At 39.8% G+C, this 19,358-nt stretch overlaps 1 protein-coding gene across 1 annotated transcript; it reads right to left on the reverse strand.

The window, feature by feature from the left end:
- Positions 1-421: 421 nt before the first annotated feature.
- On the reverse strand, positions 422-2,978 carry Ubqln2 (ubiquilin 2). The gene has a single exon (XM_037198891.1). The coding sequence runs from the start codon at positions 2,689-2,691 to the stop codon at positions 646-648; it is 2,046 nt and encodes a 681-aa protein (XP_037054786.1). The 5' UTR covers positions 2,692-2,978; the 3' UTR covers positions 422-645.
- Positions 2,979-19,358: the final 16,380 nt, after the last annotated feature.

Here is a 19,358-nt window from a genome sequence, read left to right on the forward strand (position 1 = left end):
ACTGTACTGTGTACAAATAATAGCAAAAACGATCAATGAATGGTATAAATCTTACAGCATTTGCTAGCAAAAATACATGCCAAAGTCACAATAAGCAATTATTTTTCCACAAATTAGAGAGCTTCAAATAATTTGCTTCTGTTTTTAATATCTTCATTCTACATTAAATTACTATCATAGGCTAATGTTTAAAATGCAAATAAACTGGACATCTGTAGGACAGAACTTGTTCACCCAACTGTGAAGGCTGATACCTGTTTCCAAAAATCACAATAAATGCAGAATAAAGAGAAGTGTTTGCATGCAACACCTTTGAGTGAAACAGCATTGATCCCCACCACTCAAATCAGAAAAGGAAAGAAATCCAAAGAATAAAAGGAAGGAATGAAGGGGGGAGGGAAGGAAACAAAGAGGGGAGAGGGCAGGCTGGAAGGGAAGGGAAGGGAGGGTGGGAGGGAGGGTGGCGGGAGGAGGGGCTGCGAGGAAAGAAGGGAGGGACTCCACCTTAAAATGCATCGTATTAGATTTATAAGTAGACAGATTTAAAAGAATCAAAATAAAAGTAAAGCACGATTTCGTGTGTTTAAAGATTTAAGAGCCATTATCAAAAATAAGATACATTTTTTTCAAGGTACAGAAATGTAATTACGATGGCTGAGAGCCCAGCAGCCTCTCAATGGCCGCATTGATGTCGCCTCCTGTTGCTATTAGGGCCTGCAAGTTTGCTTCACGATTCAAGAACCCCATGGCGTTGAGTTGTTCCAGTTGCTGCTGAAATCTCACTTCTGGATTCGGCAGGTGGGGAGGATTTGCTCCAGCCAGAGCCTGCACCATCTGCTGAATGAACTGCTGGCTGGGTCCAGAATCGGTTGTTGGACTTAGGGTTATGGTTTCAGTAGGTATAGAGCTGGTCACAGTGGTTGCAGGAGGGACCCCGGTGCCGGTGGAGCCAGGCGAGCTCGCAGGAACAGTGGGTCCTATAGGCCCAATGGGGCCTATGGGGGTGAAAGGAACTATAGGGCCGATGGGCCCTATGGGAGTGACTGCTGGGCCCACAGGTGTAATGGTGGTTCCCAGGACTCCCACCCCCACACCTGGAGCGAAGCTTGGAATGAGGCCAGGTGCTTCAGTGGCTAGTGTCTGTAGCCCCTGCTGGATCTGCATTAACGCTTGCATTGCTCTCGGGTTTGACATGGCCGCAATTGTGTCGGGATTCTGCATCTGCTGCAGGAAAGTCGGGAGCTGCGGACGCATCTGCTCTTGCAGCTGAGGATTTGCAGCAAACAGCGGGCTACTCATCATCATCTGGGCAGCCAGATCTGGATTCTGGCTCAGCGACTGCATCATGTTTCTCATGTAGGGTGCAGTCAGCATATTCTGAATCAGCTGGGGATTTTCAGTTATCTGTTGCAGCAGGCTCTGCATTCCTGGGGTGCTGAAGATGGTAGCAACATAATTAGCTGCCGCCATGGTGTTCGCGCTGTTAGCACTGGAGCGAGTGACAGGCACACTGCCACTGCTTGTGGTCGTGGGGATGGTCGGAGAGCTCTGCGTAGCTGGCGGTGGTGCCCAAGGATTGGGCAGCGGATCCCGGTTTTCGGTGCGGGAAGGCTGGGTGCCTTCCCCTGAGGAACTGCTCCCCACCGTGGCAAAGGGATTACCCCCAAACTGCTCCTGTGCGGCATTCAGCATGGGTTCCTGAATGTCAGTGTACATGCGCCGCAGAGCATTGTAGCCACCTGGGATGCTTTCGAGATTGCTGAGGGCCAGATCTTGATTTCTCATCATCTCTTGCATCATGGCAGGATTCCTGGCGATTTCCAGAGTCTGCCTCATTATATCTGGGTTGTTCAGTAGGTGGCTGATTTCTGGGTTTCTCTGGATCAATTGTTGCATCTGCGGATTGGCCATAATGAGCTGCCTCATCAGATCAGGATTCGAAAGCATGCTCTGAACAAAGGGATTTTCCATGATTTGGATCATCATCTCAGGGCTGGCCAGGAGCTGCTGCTGCATCTGGTTCTGAAGCTCAGTGAAGGTGGTCGAGCTCAAACCCAGGGTGCTAAGGCTAGCAAGTCCTCCCAGGCTCCCCGCCGGATACTGATTGCTATTTGTGGTAGTAGGTGTGGAGTTACTCCTGGGAGCCGTGGTCGACGCTGGCGCCGCCGGCGCCGCCGCGGCCGCCGCCGCCGACGTGGTGGTGGTGGTGGTGGTCGTCGTGCTCGTTCCCGAGGTAGTGCTAGGCTGCGGCTGCGTGGTGGCCTGGTTCTGAGGGCGGTTCTGGTTTTTGATGACAAGATGAACAGTCAGTCCATCATGGATGCCATGCTGCATCAAGGTATCTTGATCTTTCAAGATCTTTCCGGCGAAAATCAGCACCAGCTGATCGGTTTGCGATTTGAAGCGTTTAGAAATCGCTTCCTTAAACTGCTGCACGGTGCTATTCTCAGGCACCGCGAACTCCTCTTTCTCTTTGGGGGTCTTCACGGTGACTTTGATGATCTTGGGCTCGTCCGGAGCCGCAGCCGCAGCCGCAGCCGCAGCCGGAGCCGCAGCCGGAGCCGCAGCCGGAGCCGCAGCCGCAGCCGGAGCCGCAGCCGGAGCCGGAGCCGGAGCCGGAGCCGTGCCTGGGGCCGCAGCAGGGCCGCGGGAGGGGCGCGGGGGGCCGCTGCTCTCGCCGTTCTCAGCCATGGCGGCCGCGGTGACGCAGGCTGGCAGGGAAGGCGCTGGCGAGCGAGAGGGCGCGAGGGAAGGAGGAAGGAAGGAGGCGCCGCAGCAGCGAACTGGGCGGCCCCGCGAGCAGCGCGGAACACAGTACCTCAGAGATGGAGATGAATGGAGGCTGAGGCTCCCGGTCGTCGGATGCGCACAGGGTTTGGCGTAGGCCGCGATCGAGGAGCGAGCGAGCAGGTCTACAGGCCTTCTCCGCCGCCGCCGCCTTGTGATCTGCCCGCGCGCACTCCCAGCAACTCCCGCAGCTGCGGTGCCCGCGCTCCCGCCCCGCCCCGCCCCCGGCCTGCCCCGCCCCCTGCTGACGCGGCGCCAGCCCAGCGACGGTCCCCTCGGCCGAGCGCAAAACTCCTGCCCTGCAGAGGGGGGGGGGAGAGAGGGAGAGAGAAATAAACAAAGAGAGGGGGAAGAGAAGGAAAAGGAAGGAGGCTGGAAGAGAAAGCCAGGGGACCGAGGCGAGGCGAGGCGAGGCGAGGGGGAAGGGAGGAGGCCAGGAGGAGGAAGAGGGAGGCAGCTTCTTTAGCAGACGCTGAAAGACCAATGGAGAATGTGGATTCGCAAGCTGGGAGGCAGTGAAAGGATGAAAGCCTGAATTGAACCGATCCCATGCAAAGGACGAAAAATGAATAGTAAAGAACTCTGACAAAGCAAAAAGGGAGAATGAACACCCGGGTGGGGGAAGGGAAGGCATGGCGGGAGCGAGCATTTTACAAAAGAGGCGAAAAACGGCCAACAGGCTTCGAAAGCATGGTAAAGCTCACTACTTATCAAAGGGATTCAGATAAAAACAATGAGGTTTTACTTCGAGTTTATCATATTGGCAAAGATGAAAGAGAACATTAAACCTTGTTGACCGGGAGCCGAGAAAATGCACTCTCATGCTAGTTGTATGAATTGTTTTAATACAGCAGTTTGAAAATACAAAGGAACAGTTTAAATATTTGCACCATTGTTTAGAAATACCTAACAATCCGTTCAAAAAAGCATATATATGATGTGTATTAATAGCGTAGCATTTAAGCACATAGTGTTTAGATTTTTAAATGTGTGTGTAACGTAGGATTACTCAAACGTACTATGATACCGCCATACAATAAAATAATCCCTGTGTCTAAAAGATGGTGGCTAATTCATGTAATACTGTCTCTAAAAGTATACATTAAAAGGAACTGTAGTTATGCAGAAATAATAGACTATATTTAATATGGATTTCTATTTTTCTAAACAAATGAAAACAATACAGGGATGTAGATATTGATCAAAAAGCTAGTAGACGATTTGCGTGGAAAAGAAATCTGAAAGGCTATACTCCAGTATGATAAAGGTAAGAATTAGTAAGAGCTGAAATTGTGAATTCTTATTTTCTGTTTTTATAAGATTCTGAATGGGGTGGATAAGTATGCATTGCATTTATAATTTTTAAAAACAACAAATATATTTTCAGACAAGAATGTGGGTAAAAATTGACAGGCACACAATAGTAGTGACAAAAATTAACATATTTATCTATTTTATTACTGATTAAGTAAAGGAAATAAAAATGAAGTACTACTGATAAAGAGACCTTGAATAATAAAATAAATCATTTCAAAATCACTTATTTATCTCTCCTGCTTTGACCACAGAAAATCATTTTTCCCCGTACAAAAACCTGGAGATAATTTACAGCATTTCAAAATCATTAAGTCACAAATACCTCAATAAATCTCAGTATAAAACAAAATACAGGCTCATTATATCCCTGAATAAAAATGTGATTGTATATACTAGGTTTAATGTTAATATAATATTCAATGTAAAGTGAACTTGCTTTAAATATAATTTATATTTAATTACATTTCGGATTGGGAATTTAGCTCAGTGGTAGAGTGCTTGCCTAGCAAGCACAAGGCCCTGGGTTCGGTCCTCAGCTCCGAAAAAAAAATATTTTTCATATATATTATATTAATAATTAATTGGCACACATCAAATAGTCTATGATGTTTAGACACACACACACACACACACACACACACACACATATATATATATATATATATATGTATATATATATATATATATATACCTAACAATATATATTCTATTAGAAATACGCTAGAGGGCCGGGTTGGAGCACAAGCCTACCTTATGTGAAAAAATCCTGGGTTCAGTTCCCAGTACTGGAAAAAAAAAAACAGAAAATATACAAGAGGCAGTCATCCTAAAATAAAACCCAGAAAATATACAAGCGGAACTTACATTGCAAACTTACAGCCACAAGGAAAAGGAAACAGCACAGGATTCAAGACAATGACTAAAGGGAATTGGAGTTAAAGCTGTAAAAATGTGCTTTGTCTATAAAATGGGAGCAAGCATTACATACCATCAGCAATGGCTGATTTTAGATGGTGGCAATTCATAGTGGTTATATTGTGTTTAACTTTTCTGAAAATAAAGAGAAATTTAATAATATATAACTGGTCATCTTTAATTACTCTTAAAGGTAGATACAATTAACAAAAATAAGGAAGAAAAAACACTTAAAAATTAAAGAAAACAGAACACCTTAGATACTTTACAAATGAATAGTCTTATTAGAGTGAATTTATAAGCATTAACTATAATAAGAATCTATATCTTAATAAGTACCATAAGACTACCCTCTTTATAGTCCAAGGGACTCGTTAATAATGGAGATTTCTAGGCCCCACCCCAAACCAACTTAAGGTGAGCAAGAGTCTGTATTTTTAGCACACCCAAGTTTAATAATATTTGATTTATGGAGTATTATGTGAATGAACTGAGAGTCAAATTAATACACTTATAGTCCTTAAATAGCAAATAATAGTGGAAATAAAGAGGACAACAGAGAAAACAGAAAGGAGGTATATGATGTGATGTGCCAGCTATAAAGTGATGGAAAAGCAAAGCAAAGGATCAACTAACAAGAACATCAACATTTGTTCGTTGACTTTTTTTTTTTTTTTTTTTTTTTGGATTTTTGAGACAGGGTTTCTCTGTGTAGCTTTGGTGGCTGTCCTGGAACTCGTTTTGGAGACCAGGCTGGCCTCGAACTCACAGAGATCCGCCTGCCTCTGCCTCCCGAGTGCTGGGATTAAAGTCATGTGCCACCACTGCCCAGCAAATCTAAACTCTTCAAGAAGTCCAATAAAGGGTGGTAGGGGCGCATGACTTTAATTCTAGCACTCGAAAGGCAGAGCCAAAAGGGTCTCTGTGAGTTCGAGGCCAGCCTGGTCTAGAGCGCGACCTCCAGGACAGGCACGAAAACTACATAGAGAAAGTCTGTCTCGAAAAACCAAAAACCAAACCTCCCCTCCCCCCCCCCCAAAAAAAATACATGAAAGCAACTGAACATTTCCTCTCTGAAACTGGAAAGGAGCTGAGTTGTTACATACCCAGGCCCTAGGTTCTATCCCGGGCACCACAAAATCAATAAAAGATTTGAAAGATAGTCATACAGAATGCCTGAGCCTGCTCATCATAAGCGTTACCTGAGGCACTATTAGTAGCTACGGTAGGAAACAAGAACTTCATATTCCTCTGGGAATTAAGTGACTCAGTAGGCCTAACTTATGAAGGCCAATTTGCTAATCCATATTGAAAGTATACTAAAACATTCAGACAATTTTACTGAGCATGTCTACTTTTATGAATTTATCCTAAAAAAGTAAGTGCTGCATTAATAAAACGTGTTGTCTTCCCGGAGTGGATCTACATCCCAAAGGAAATTCTTCTCATTCCTCACTCCTATGCATCCACATATCAGAAAATGATGATGATTATGATGATGATGATGATAAAAAATAATCATAAAATAATCCCATCAGAAATAAAAAAAAAAGAGTTATGTAAGAAAGGCAAGATTTGAGTCAATGAGACTGGGATTAAAACTCCACCACAGTCATTGATGGCCATGTAACCTTAGAACAGTCCAATCATTCCTCTATAGCACAAGTTTTTTAGCAGCTACAATGCGACTAAGAAGCATGCTCTAAAAAGCTGTACTAGTTCATGAGAAAGAGAGAGAGAGACAGAGACAGAGAGAGACGGAGATGGAGAGACAGACAGACAGAGACAGATGGAGAAACAGAGAGAGTAATTACTCTGATATACATCCCTCTGGGAAAATAAGGCAAATGAAATAAATTGACTCCTGGTAAATTAAATTACAAAATTAAATCTAGAAAAAAAAATCAATTGACATGAAGGAGCAAATATACAATCTATTTAGCACATAGTCTACTCTGGGGTTATATTTTCTACTTCATGCTCCCTGAAATCTTCTAATAATTTTTGCTTTGTTCATTTAGTTTACATATAAATAAATAATGTGCAAGTTGGTCTTTCTTGAATGCCCAGAAATTCTAGTGTTGCATATCCATTTTAATCTCTGGAATATAAGTTATGAACTGGCAGTTCATGGACCAGCTTTGGCCTGCCAACACCTAAAACTTGGCAAATTTCCCAAACAAAGATTTATGACTTCAGTTTCAAAACTAGATGATCTGGTTACATTGAGTTCATACCATGCCATAATTTGCCTGGAGGTGAATAGTGGCTACATTCTTTAGATAAGGTGTGAATTCTGCTGTGCTAATGTCTACCATGGCTACTTCATTGATTTTCTTATCTGGTTGGGCCTCCAAGATTTAGAATGTTTGATGCTTTTAGTAGGAGCTTCTGTCTTCCCTTCTTTTATTCTGTCTCTTGAAACCCTAAACCCATGAAGCACTGGAGTAAATTGCGTAAGACCAAGAAGATAACTAGCTTGCTTTCTTGGAAGGGTGGAGTATTCACTTTAAGGGGAGTATAATTATGTCAGTAAGGAGCACATACTGTCTCTTGGTGATGATGGTAATGATAAAAAGCTATTGTTTTTCCTTCAATTTATATATCCATGCTTTCTCCCATCATAAGTATATTATTTTGAAGAAAAGTGAAACTCGAAAAAGAAAAATACAAGCTGGAAGTGAATGTCTGCCTCACTGTGTTGTATAGACTAGGGCTTTGTGTTAGAAACAATGCAATAAACTGGAATTCATGACTGCCTTCCAAAAGAATTTAGAATTAAGTTCACTCAAGATTTATAAAGCCAATGGGATGCTGAAATCAAAATTAGAAAAAAGGTGAAATTCTTAGATTAAAACATTAAAAACAATATGGAGGACTAAGTAAGAAGAAGAAAGTCATTTCATGGTAAGGTAGATATGAGTACAACAGCTGTTTTGCTTGTTGTTTGTTTTTCAGTCTGATTCAAACCCAAAAAGAAGACAAAGTAGAAATAATTAGTCAAGATAATCCTACCACTTCAGTTATCCAAGTATAATTTCTGTAAGAATAGAGCAGTGCCCACAGGAAATTTTGTAGCTATTAAAAATAGTCTGGGGCTGGTGCCATATCCCAGTGGTATAGCAGTTACCTGGCAAGCACAATGCCCTGTATTTGATCCATGGCACCAGCTATTGGATTTCTAGAACAGTCCTATAAGTCTATTTAATTTTAAACCTGAAATTTGCTATATTCTAGTCGAATGGTAATATGTCACTATGGAAATCAGTGTATATGAAGCCTCATTCCAAGTTGCAAAGAGAATACTAACAGAAATACACCCGGCAGCAGGAAGAGTGGGTCTCAGTATGCATTGTTTATGGATGCTGAAGACCATACCATACCTTCAAAAAGACAGGCGTTGGGGAGCACCAATGGCAGTTGGGGAAATAAAGTAAAACACAGACTTCTAGCTCCAACACAGATCTCTTCATTTCAGTCTTAGACAACATAAAAGGGGACAGACGCTGCTTTTTACATGATTTGGTGCCTCCAGCTTGCCATCCGAAGACTCATCAGAGAGGGAAAACATTGAGGTACAAATCTAAGGAAAATGCACTGCTTATGGAAATCCTGCAGTTTGTAGATGGTAAGGAGTTAAAGTAGAGATGCTAGGATTAAGAAAATTCAAACTCTCTCACACTGCTGGTAAAAAATCAAGTTGAGTCAGTAGATGTGGAAGCAGTACACAAACTCAAAGATCAAGAGGACACAGACAATTTCAAAGCAAACATTTTTAGATATTGTTCTCATAGATCTTCTTTCCTAAAACTTAACTGCTAGAATATGTGCCTGCAGTCAAGCTATCTTACTTTTGCAATTAACCTTTCCCCATGTTACAAAATAAAGACATGTTTCTGTTGTACATCGCCAATTTACTAGAGTTCATTACCCATTGCCTCCTTGTGTAAAATCCCAAGGGAAACAAGGAGACGTTGTGAAATATATATTGGTGTACATATTGAAAAACTGAATGACTCTAATAACTACATAATATATTCTTTTGCAAAGCTATGATTTCCAATTATTTGCCTTGGACAAAATTGAAGAAGGACTGAATTGAGTTGTTAACTGATAGAATCATCAAAATAATTTATAAAGTTAGATCATTATATTGAATTTAGCATATTATTTGGAAAGAAAGGATATTTTTACAACAATGTATTTATGTTCCCATCTATTTACTAGCAGATTCCATACCTTATAGTCATAAAAGTAAGAAATGAAGCTGGGAAGTGGTAGCACACGACTTTAATCCCAGCACTCAGGAGGCAAAGGCAGGCTATCTCTGAGTTTGAGACCAGCCTGGTCAAGTTCCAGGACAGGCAGGGCTACAAAAGAAACCCTGTCTAGAACTCTCCCCCCTCCCCCACCTGCAAAAAAGAAAAGAAATGAAAATACTGCTAGCAATGGGTAAAATTAAAATTAGGATATACTATTAGAAAAATGACCTCCAAGTGAGTTTCTAATTAAACTTATTTTTTATTTTTAATAATCTTCAAAGATGGCAATAATCTTATTCTTTTGGCTGCTTGTACACTTCCAATAATTATAATGTTAATACAGAACACTTTAATCCTTAAAATTAATTTTAATAGCCATAATTGCTACAGTAGAGAAAGAAAAGTAGATTGGTTCATGAAACGCTAACATAAAAACTAGATAAAATTGGAACAAAAATTCTGGAGGAAGAAAAGGTAATTTTTTAAATTTTTTTTCACTTTTCTTTATTAAGAAATTTTCTACTCCACATGCTATCCACAGACCTCCCCTCCTCCCTCCTCCCTTCTCCCACCCCCCAGCCCTCTTTCCCAAGCCACCTCACAACCCCACATCCCCCAAATCAAGGTCTCCCATGGGGAGTCAGCAGAGCCCAGCACACTGAGCCTAGGCAGGTCCAGGCCCTTCCTACTGCACCAAGGTTGTACAAGGTGTCACACCACAGGACCCGGTTCCAGAAGCCTGCCCATAGACCAGGGACAGATCCTGATCCCCCTGCCTGGGTGCCCCCCAAACAGTTTGAGCCAAACAACTGTCTTCCATATCCACAGGGCCTAGTCCAGTCCCATGGGGGCTCCACAGCCACCAGTCCACAGTTCATGGGCTTCCACTAGTGTGGCCAGTCATCTCTGCACGTCCTCCCATCATGATCTCGATGTCCCTCACCTGCAGTATCTCTCCTCTCTCTCATCAATTGGATTCCCGGAGCTTAGTCTGGTGCCTGGTTGTGGATCTCTGTATCTGCCTCCATCTGTCACTGGACAAAGGCTCTATGATGACAGCTAGGTTATTTGCTATGCTGGTCACCAGTGTAGACCAGTTAATTACAAAAGGAACAATATAAAATTTCCAACTTTTCAAGAGGAGTCTAGTAATACATTTCTTTAAAGATTTATTTATTTGGTCTGTACACAGAAGAGGTTGCCAGATCTCATTACAGATGGTTGTGAGCCACCATGGGGGTTCTGGGAATTGAATTCAGGACCTCTTGAAAAGTCTTAACCTCTGAGCCATCTCTCCAGCCCCTAGTAATATATTTTAAAGATGATGGGTGTGCATCTCAAATTGCTACAGTACTAAAAGCCCGTTATATATTTACATATATATCTATATATGTAAATGATGTAACATTTTATTTCAAAATATTTGGATTCATAATATCCCACAAATTTAATTATAATTCTTCCAACAAAAAATATATGACAACCTTTAGGTGTCAACTTAAATATTCATTAAAATGTATGTAGTTTATAAAACTACTCTGGGGAGCCACAGGAAAAAAATATTTGAAGATTCAAGAGTTGTCTTATATGCAGACTGTGGTCCCTCGCTTTAAGCTCCAAACGTCCACTCAGGCCATCACACAGGGTACTTCACTCAGATGAAGATATAGATGAAAGAAGACCAGTTTTCAATGAGAAATAGCATTGTACCACCTACCACAAGTGCTCATCTCTATGCATGCAGTGAACTTTCCCCCTGAAAAAAACAAAGGAAAGCTGATTGAAAATTCAACCAAAAAACGACAGCTAATTGATTGCCTGCTAAAGTTACATTGTGATTCCAGCACATCATTACTCAGATTAGACTAATGCGAAATTAAGGGTGTTTGATGGGTTACGTGGGATGGATGGTCGCTGAGCAAACCGTGATTCACAACCAAATTTAATGGCATAAATCTATTCTAGTGCTGGATCTTCTAGCAAAGATGGTTTTACTTACAGTTTAGAAATTCTAGATAAGACTTGTTATTCGCTAGACTCCTGCCAATATTAACTTCAGGCATCTACTTTGTCTAATGTATTTTTGTGGCTCTTTTCCATCTTGGGATGCTAACTCAGTAAGATCACCACTATGTTTATGCTTTTGGGGCCTGAGAGTCATTCTGCCTCTTCAAAAGAGTTTGCATCTGTTTGTTGGTTAATGATCTACTTGTCTTACAATTTAATTCTCAAAAGATACTGAAATAGTTTTCATTTCACTCATGTAGGGCTCAGTGAAAGGGAGCCTTATAGTAGTCTCTTACTTTAGAAAACAAACAGACAAAAACCAGAATTTAAAAAAAAAAAAGAAAAAGAAAATGAAAGCTACACTAATGAGCTAGAGAAGAAGGCATAAAGTTGGATGGATAAGGAGGTGAGAGGATCTAAGAAGAGATGGGAGGGGAAACCATGATCAGAATACACTGTATGAAAACAATTTCTACTCAATAAAAGAAAAATAAATAAATGAAAAGAAATCTCTTCAATATGGTAGGAATCAATCAATAATATCACTTTTATTTTCTTAGCATGTCCACATAAGGTTATCATTAATAAAAGACTGAATAATTTTATCAAACAATGGTCTCTTATTTGCATTGCTGCTTAGGAAGAACAACATCAATGAAAGAAAGAATACGGTTTTTTTTTCTGATGGAAGTTAACAAATTAATAACGCATTGTTTTAATAGAAGCTCATCAGACTGTGATGCCAAACGGAATACATAGTAGCATATGTGCACTCAACACATGTAGGCAAAAAGTTAAATGTATAATATCTCAGAATGTTTGCACATATTAAAGAGCAAAAATCTGAACAGAGAATTGAAACAAAATGGGAGAGGAGATAAATCCCTTTTGTTGGGAAAAAAAACGATAAAGGACTTAAAAAGCAAGCTTTTGGAAAGAAATGCAGCCAGGATACATTAGTCAAGATAAGTATATTAAGGTAAGGAGTGAATGTCGACGGTCATGAAATGGAATATGTGACAAAGAATATTTTAATGGCAATGCCATTGTAAGTGGATTTCTAAGTCCACAGCATAGGCATGATGAGTAGAGATATCTCCGGGGATCTAGACGAATAGGATACAGGTGCCGTTCTAAGAAACCAGATTTAACACAAATAGGTCATACAATTTTGTACCTGCTTCCAGATTGGGGGAACATCCTAATGGTTATTAAGCAAAACAAAAAAATCAATTTTTGTTTGTTGAATTTTTTTAAAGATTCTTATTGGCTCTTATCATCATAAAATAATAGAAAATATAAAAATGAATATGTTTATAAGGCAAGCTAAAATTTGTTTTCTGAATGATACAGCTGAAGGGTCCAAGCTCTATAGCCTGGGAGATTAAAGAAGATGTGCAGAGATGCAGGCAAATGCAATATACTTTTTTCCGGGTGAGAGCCACCACACAGCAAGATAAGCAAATACTGACAGGCACCCAGCTACAGGTGAGCACACACAGGCTGAGCATAAGTGGGCACACACATACACCTAAGTAGGCTTGTGAACTCAAAGGTTAAAGACTCAAGGCCTCTGGCCTCAAGACCACATTTATACAAAACCCAGACTAAGTTGCATTCTTTCAGAAATGTAAGAGATTTCATCACTGTTTACTTTTGGGGACATCAGGTATCAACCATTTTGTGCTAATTCATACCTTTCCATGTCCAGGAACTGCCATCTTGACTCATGTTGGATAGATATACCAGTGCCATGTTGTCTAAACATAAACTGGCTCTTACAGCCCTCTGTTCTCTACAACGTATCATAAAATGAAGCAGCCATGATAGGGGAGAAAGATAGCAAAGGCTAATTTAGGCTTTTAGCTATTCACCTAAAGAAAGGAAAGATCAAATTATTCTCGGGAAATTTCAGTTATGTAAGTCTGAATAAAGAAATGAAGGCAAGATAGGATGCCCTTGATGATGTTGGCAAGAATATTGGTTTATATAAATATAAATTTTGCCTAGAGCCAGAAATTTGAGAATATGGATTGTGTACTTTGAAGAATTACCATTACACTTTTCTTTTCTACAAGTTTAGATGAGTAACAATTGTGCAGACAACATTTGGTAGATACAAAATCTTAGTTTCTTCTGTAGCTATGCTTTAGAATTTTGAAAGCATTACTCACAACTTTCTAGAAGATATAGAGAATCTGACAATATGTCTGGTGAATGAAAGTGTTTAATGGAGCAAGACAGTTACGATAATAATTACAGTGATAATTCTGATGCCTGGGTGATCATTAGGTAAGGGGCAGGAATTAATTCATTACATTCTCACAAGTATGTGCCAGCAGTTGCTCATTATCTTCATTTGATAGATGAGATAAACAAGGTATAGAGCTGTTAAGTCATTTACCTGAAGATATATACAGTGAGCAGCAGGGTGACCTAGGAACTTTGAATAGAATTAGTAGGCAATTGCAGTAATTGATTGCCAATCGCTTATGATGGACACTATACAATAGTCCAATACTAAAGCAATGGCATAAAGAAGTTGTAAGTTAATACTATCCATGCAGCTAGTTTGACAGGAATAACTTTAAATTTGCTGAGATAATGGCCACTACATGGTTAGAAACTGCCAAATATCATGTGTGTAGAGTTCAATAAACACATTTGTGCAACCAACACCTGGGTCAGAAAACAAAACTATTATTATTTATTACCAGCCCCTTAGTACCAAATGTTATACTCCTTTCTAGTTCAGACCTTCTCCTAAGATAAACATCATACTAATTTCTAACACAGTAGACTGGGTGTGTGTCTGCTCTGAATTTTGCATAAATGCAATCTATAGTATGTATTGATTAGTACCTGCCTGTCTTTGCTCAGCGTTTTGTGTGCACGATTCACGCCCATTGCATGTAGCAGTAGCATTCTAATTTCTCAAAAGGAATGCTTCTAAAGATTTCTAAAAACCTCATGGGTGACTTTTTTGTCTGTACCATCTATGTTCACCCAAATAGCAGGATGACTTAAATACAAATAGTTAATTATCAATAGAGCACAGTAAAGAAAAATGAGTTTTGAAGTCAGTTAAATCTCAGTGGATCTGAAGTTTATAATATTTATCTTAAAATATTATATCCAAAGTTATCATCACATTAGTTCTAAACATATTTCAAAGTGTAGTGTTTGGTATATGGATTCTCTGTGTGCATCTAATTTTGATTTAGAAGAACTGAATTCATATAGTTTTTTTCCTTAAATTTGACTTTATATTTCCTCAAACTAATATCCATATTTTTAAAATCAGTGCTACATGGCAGTGTTATTTTATATCCCCCATGTTGAACTGATGAGCAGAGACTAGGACGCTCTGGTGAGATACATTGGTAAGATTTTAGAGGCTCACAGACAGGAAGAAGGTAACAGACAAGCGGCATTTCTGCAGTGGGCACACATTTATGTATGCTTGAAGGCGTGGCTACTGGAGATGGAAAAGCAAAGCGTGGGGGAGGGGTCCTGTTGCAGAACGAGAACCTGCTACATCTTAGAAGAAATAAAGTGCTGTCCAAGCAGGCAGCTCCCAGTGCCCTAAGAAACTAGGAAAGTATCCAAATTAAACACAAAATAGCTACTGGTCTTGGTGTGCAAAAATGCAGCCTAAAAGGGACATACTTCACAACTATTCAGGTCTACATGATTTGGTTTTTAAAAAGGTATTTGTCAACATAATTTTAATTTAAATGAGTTTCTGGATTTTCTCAAAAATTCTCAAGATAATGTGTTGAATGTTTATTATGTTATTTTTCCAATCCCTCTAACACAAATGATCTCATTTAAACCTCAGATGGGCTCTATGTGAAAGACACCATTATTAATAATTTGGAACTGAACTGGTCTTACTAGTAAATAGCAGAGCCATGCAAACTCAGAGAATCTGGCTCAGAGCCCACATTCTCATTTTATTTATTAATGTTTTGATTATGAAAGTTTTCAGGGTATAGTACAAATTAGATAATACTTAGAGTGTATAATTATACGTGTATACAATATGTACTGTCTGAACCAGAATAATTAGTAATTTCATTTCACTATCATCATTTTGTGTGTGGATGATCCAGGATCTTCTCTTCTAGCCATTTATAAAAAATGCACTAAATTATTGTGAATTAGTAGATATTCCATAGTGCCATAGAAAACCAGAATTTATTAGTAATCCAACTGTGCTTTGGTACCTGTCATGTGTTCCGCATCTCCATTTCCACATTCATTCCAGGCTGTAGTAATCACTAAATCTATATTCAGATTGACTTTTTCTTTAACATTGACATATAAAGGAGAACATGACATGCACAATTTGCCTTTCCTTGACCTTTTTTAGTTACTATATGCCCTCTAGGTTCATCCACTTGACTGAAATGGATGAAATGTTGTTGTTATATGGATGAATAATATTTCTTTGTGTGTGTGTGTGTGTGTATAACATTTTAATCTATTATCCACTGATGCTTCCATATCTTAGCTATTGTGAATAATGAAGCAATAACCTTAGGCTTGGAGGTACCTTTTTGATATGACGGTATTTTTTCATTTGGATATTATACCCATAAATGTTGTATCATATCGTACATATAGTTTTAGCTTTTCTGGGGAAGGAGGAGATATCCATTATGTTCTCTTGGTGACTGTACTAATTTACATCCCTGCTAGCAGTTGTTAAGACTTTGTTTACTCTACATCCTTAGCAACACAATCAAAGCTATGTATGACACGTTACTTTGTACCAAATGTGGGAGAAAGATAAAAGGATTTCATCTAAGACTTAGAAAAAGAAAAAGATGTCTACTCTCACCATGCTTTTTTAATACAGTAATAGAAGTCTTAACCAGAGATATTGCACAGGAAAAAGAAAGATACAAATGCAAGAATGGAGGGGGGCAGTCAAACTACTGTTTGCAGATGATATTTTTCTATATCTACAGAGATAGGAAGAATCCATGGGATTCTTTTTTTTTTTTTTTTAAATTGAGAGGGTCTTGATAAAACGCAAGTTTTTCTGAGGAAAGCTGCTGCTACAAAGTCAACAGAAAATCAATAGTATTTCATGTAGCAGAAAGAAACCTGCAGAGAAAGAACCATATGAAGGGATGAAATTGAGCAGTACTCAAGGCAGGAAATGAAATAAGTAAATAAATATTAGCACAATCACAACTCCTTTGAAAAACACATTTTCCATGTTTCGATAGCTAGTTTCTCTACTCTGGCTCTCACAGATCAAAGTTAAGGTGCTGGCTTAAGGATCAGGCCCACTCTACACTCTTTTGTAGAGGCCCTGAAGAATTTTCCTTGACACTTAGTCTGTATAGTCACCCCATACACTTGCTGGCAGTTGGTAGAGAGGCTTTGCACATTCACAGGCTCTTCAATATCCATAGCCAATCAAAGCAAACCAATCTCCCTGTCTCCTCTCTCCTCTCTTATGCCCTCTGCCTTCTGCTGCTGCTGCTGCTGCTCTTAAGGACTGATAAGAATTATCATCCAGAGTAACCTAATCAGATGATAAATAGCTTATGATTAACTGCATAAAATCTACACTAGTGATCACCTGAATGAGTGGGGGATGGGAATCTTGAGAGGTCACTTTAGAATTCTATTTATCATATTTTCATATACCTTATTTGATTATATGTCTTCCTGCTAAACTTAATCATTTAAGTATTAGGTCTATCATAAGGCAAATATTGTACCTTTTAAGTGTAAAATTCCAGAACCTAACTATTTGAATCAAAATCCTTCATGTAACACCTTTTGATGGCTAATCTAGGACAAATTATTCAATTTATTTTGGGCATTCTGGAGGAGAACGATCTCTTGTATTTGGTTGTGAATGAGTGAGTTACATGAAGTATACTAGTAAAAGTAAAAGAACAAATAGTAGCCAGGCGATGGTGGCACATGCCTTTAATCCCAGCACATGGGAGGCAGAAGCAGCCAGATCTCTGAGTTCAAAGTCAGCCTGGTCTACAGAGCAAGTTCCAAGACAGCCAGAGCTACACAGAGAAACCCTGTCTCAAAAAAGAAAGTAATAAATAGTAAGAGATATGACAGACAGAAAAACATCAAATTGACTTTTTTTTTCCAAGACAGGGTTTCTCTGTGTAGCTTTGCGCCTTTTCCTGGAACTCACTTGGTAGCCCAGGCTGGCCTCGAACTCACAGAGATCCGCCTGCCTCTGCCTCCCGAGTGCTGGGATTAAAGGCGTGTGCCACCACCGCCCGGCCAAATTGACTTTTTAAACAAAAGAACGGCATGAAAGTAACATTACCAGACTAGGAGTTTCCAATCATCCAGGAGAAACTAACTGAGGAAGCCCATTAAGGCAGCTGAAGACCCTGATCTAGAGGATCCCTGGGCAGAGGAGAACGGTGCCACAGGGGAGGCTTTCCAGTAAAAGAGCAATAGCAACAGAGATAACATCATCAAATTGAGCACTCACAACATCCAGCAGAAACTGACTGCGCAAGTTGAGGCAGTCAGCTGGTGTCCTTCTACTTTTTCCCACTGGTCTTTGTGTCTCTTTCTCTAGCAATGCCATGTGGTTTTGTTGCCATGGTTCTACATTATAGTTTGAAGTCACGTGTTCATCTAATTCTACCATTGCTCTTTTTGATGAGGACCGTGTTGGCTATTTGGACTATTTGAGCTTCCATTTGAATCTGAGGATGTTTTATTCTAGTTCTATGAAAATATCACTGGAAATGTTATTTGTGTCACTTTGTTTTATAGGAAGTCTGCCTTTATGGTCTATAATGGTCTGGAACTCGCTGTTTAGTTGAGGCTGACCTCAGTTTCATAAGCCTCCTGCTTCCATCTTCCAAGTGCTAGGATGACAGACATGTGCCACCTTCAAGGCTACACTAAATCCAAAGATCAGTTCTACTAATATGGCCATTTTAACTATACTGTTTCTGGGGGTCCAGAAATATTGGCAGTAAATCCATCTCCCAGTATCTTCCTGAATTTCTTTCTTTGATTTTTTTATACTTTTCACTGTAGAAGACTTTTTTACCTCTTTGGATACATTTAAACCAAAGTATTTATTAGTTTTGAAAATATTATGAATTGTATTGTTTTTCTAATTTATCAGTATATAGAAAAAGTACCATTTTATGTTAATTCTGTGCCTCTGTGCCCTAGTGTGGTAGATTAAGTGAGACTGGCCCCCATAGGCTCATGTTTTAATAGTTCCCTATTGGTGGAACTGTTCGGGAAATATTAGGAGGTATGGCCTTGTTAGACAGATGAGGGGAGCTTTAAGGCGTCTGAAGACTCTTGCCATTCTCTCTCTCTCTCTCTCTCTCTCTCTCTCTCTCTCTCTCTCTCTCTCTCTCTCTCTCTCTCTCTCATACTTGTCGATCAAGATGTAAGCTCTCAGTTGCTTCTCCAGTGCTGTATGACTGCTGCCACACTCACAGCAATGATGGTAATGAACTGTTTTCGCTCTGGAACTGTAATCCCTGTAGCAAGTCTTTCTTTGTCCCACCAGCCAGCTCCCATATCATTACATGGAGACTTATCATTAACTATGAAAGCTTGGCCAATAGTTTAGGCTTGTTTCTAACTAGCTCTTATAACTTAAATCAACCCATTTCTATTCATCTATGTGCTGCCCTGAGGTTGTTTACCTCTTCTACATACTGCTGCATACTGCATACTAATCCTGCTTTCCTGCTTTTTATTAAACCAATCCAAGTGACACATCTTCACAGTGTACAAAACGATTATGCTACAACAAATCCCAGAATAAAAATCTTCCGTCTATAAGTTGCTTTGGTCATGGAGTTTTATCACAGCAATGGAAAAGTCACTGTACTTGGTGTCTTACTGAATTTTTCAGGTCAAAAAGTCTTTTGGTAGGGTTTTTAATGAGCCTCTAAACATAGGATATTATTGGAAAATAGGGAAAATTTATTTACTACTTTGCTTTTACTCCCTTTGTATTTCTTTATATTGATTTATTGATCTGACTAAAGCACAACATTAAATTAAAGTGGTAAAAGTAACAACATTGCCTCT

This window comes from Peromyscus leucopus, chromosome X, assembly GCF_004664715.2.
Source record: "Peromyscus leucopus breed LL Stock chromosome X, UCI_PerLeu_2.1, whole genome shotgun sequence".
Taxonomy (NCBI): Eukaryota; Metazoa; Chordata; class Mammalia; order Rodentia; family Cricetidae; genus Peromyscus; species Peromyscus leucopus.

Bases quoted from the DNA above. Each gene is read 5' to 3' on its own strand.
- Ubqln2 (XM_037198891.1), bottom strand. From the start codon at position 2,691: ATGGCTGAGAACGGCGAGAGCAGCGGCCCCCCGCGCCCCTCCCGCGGC.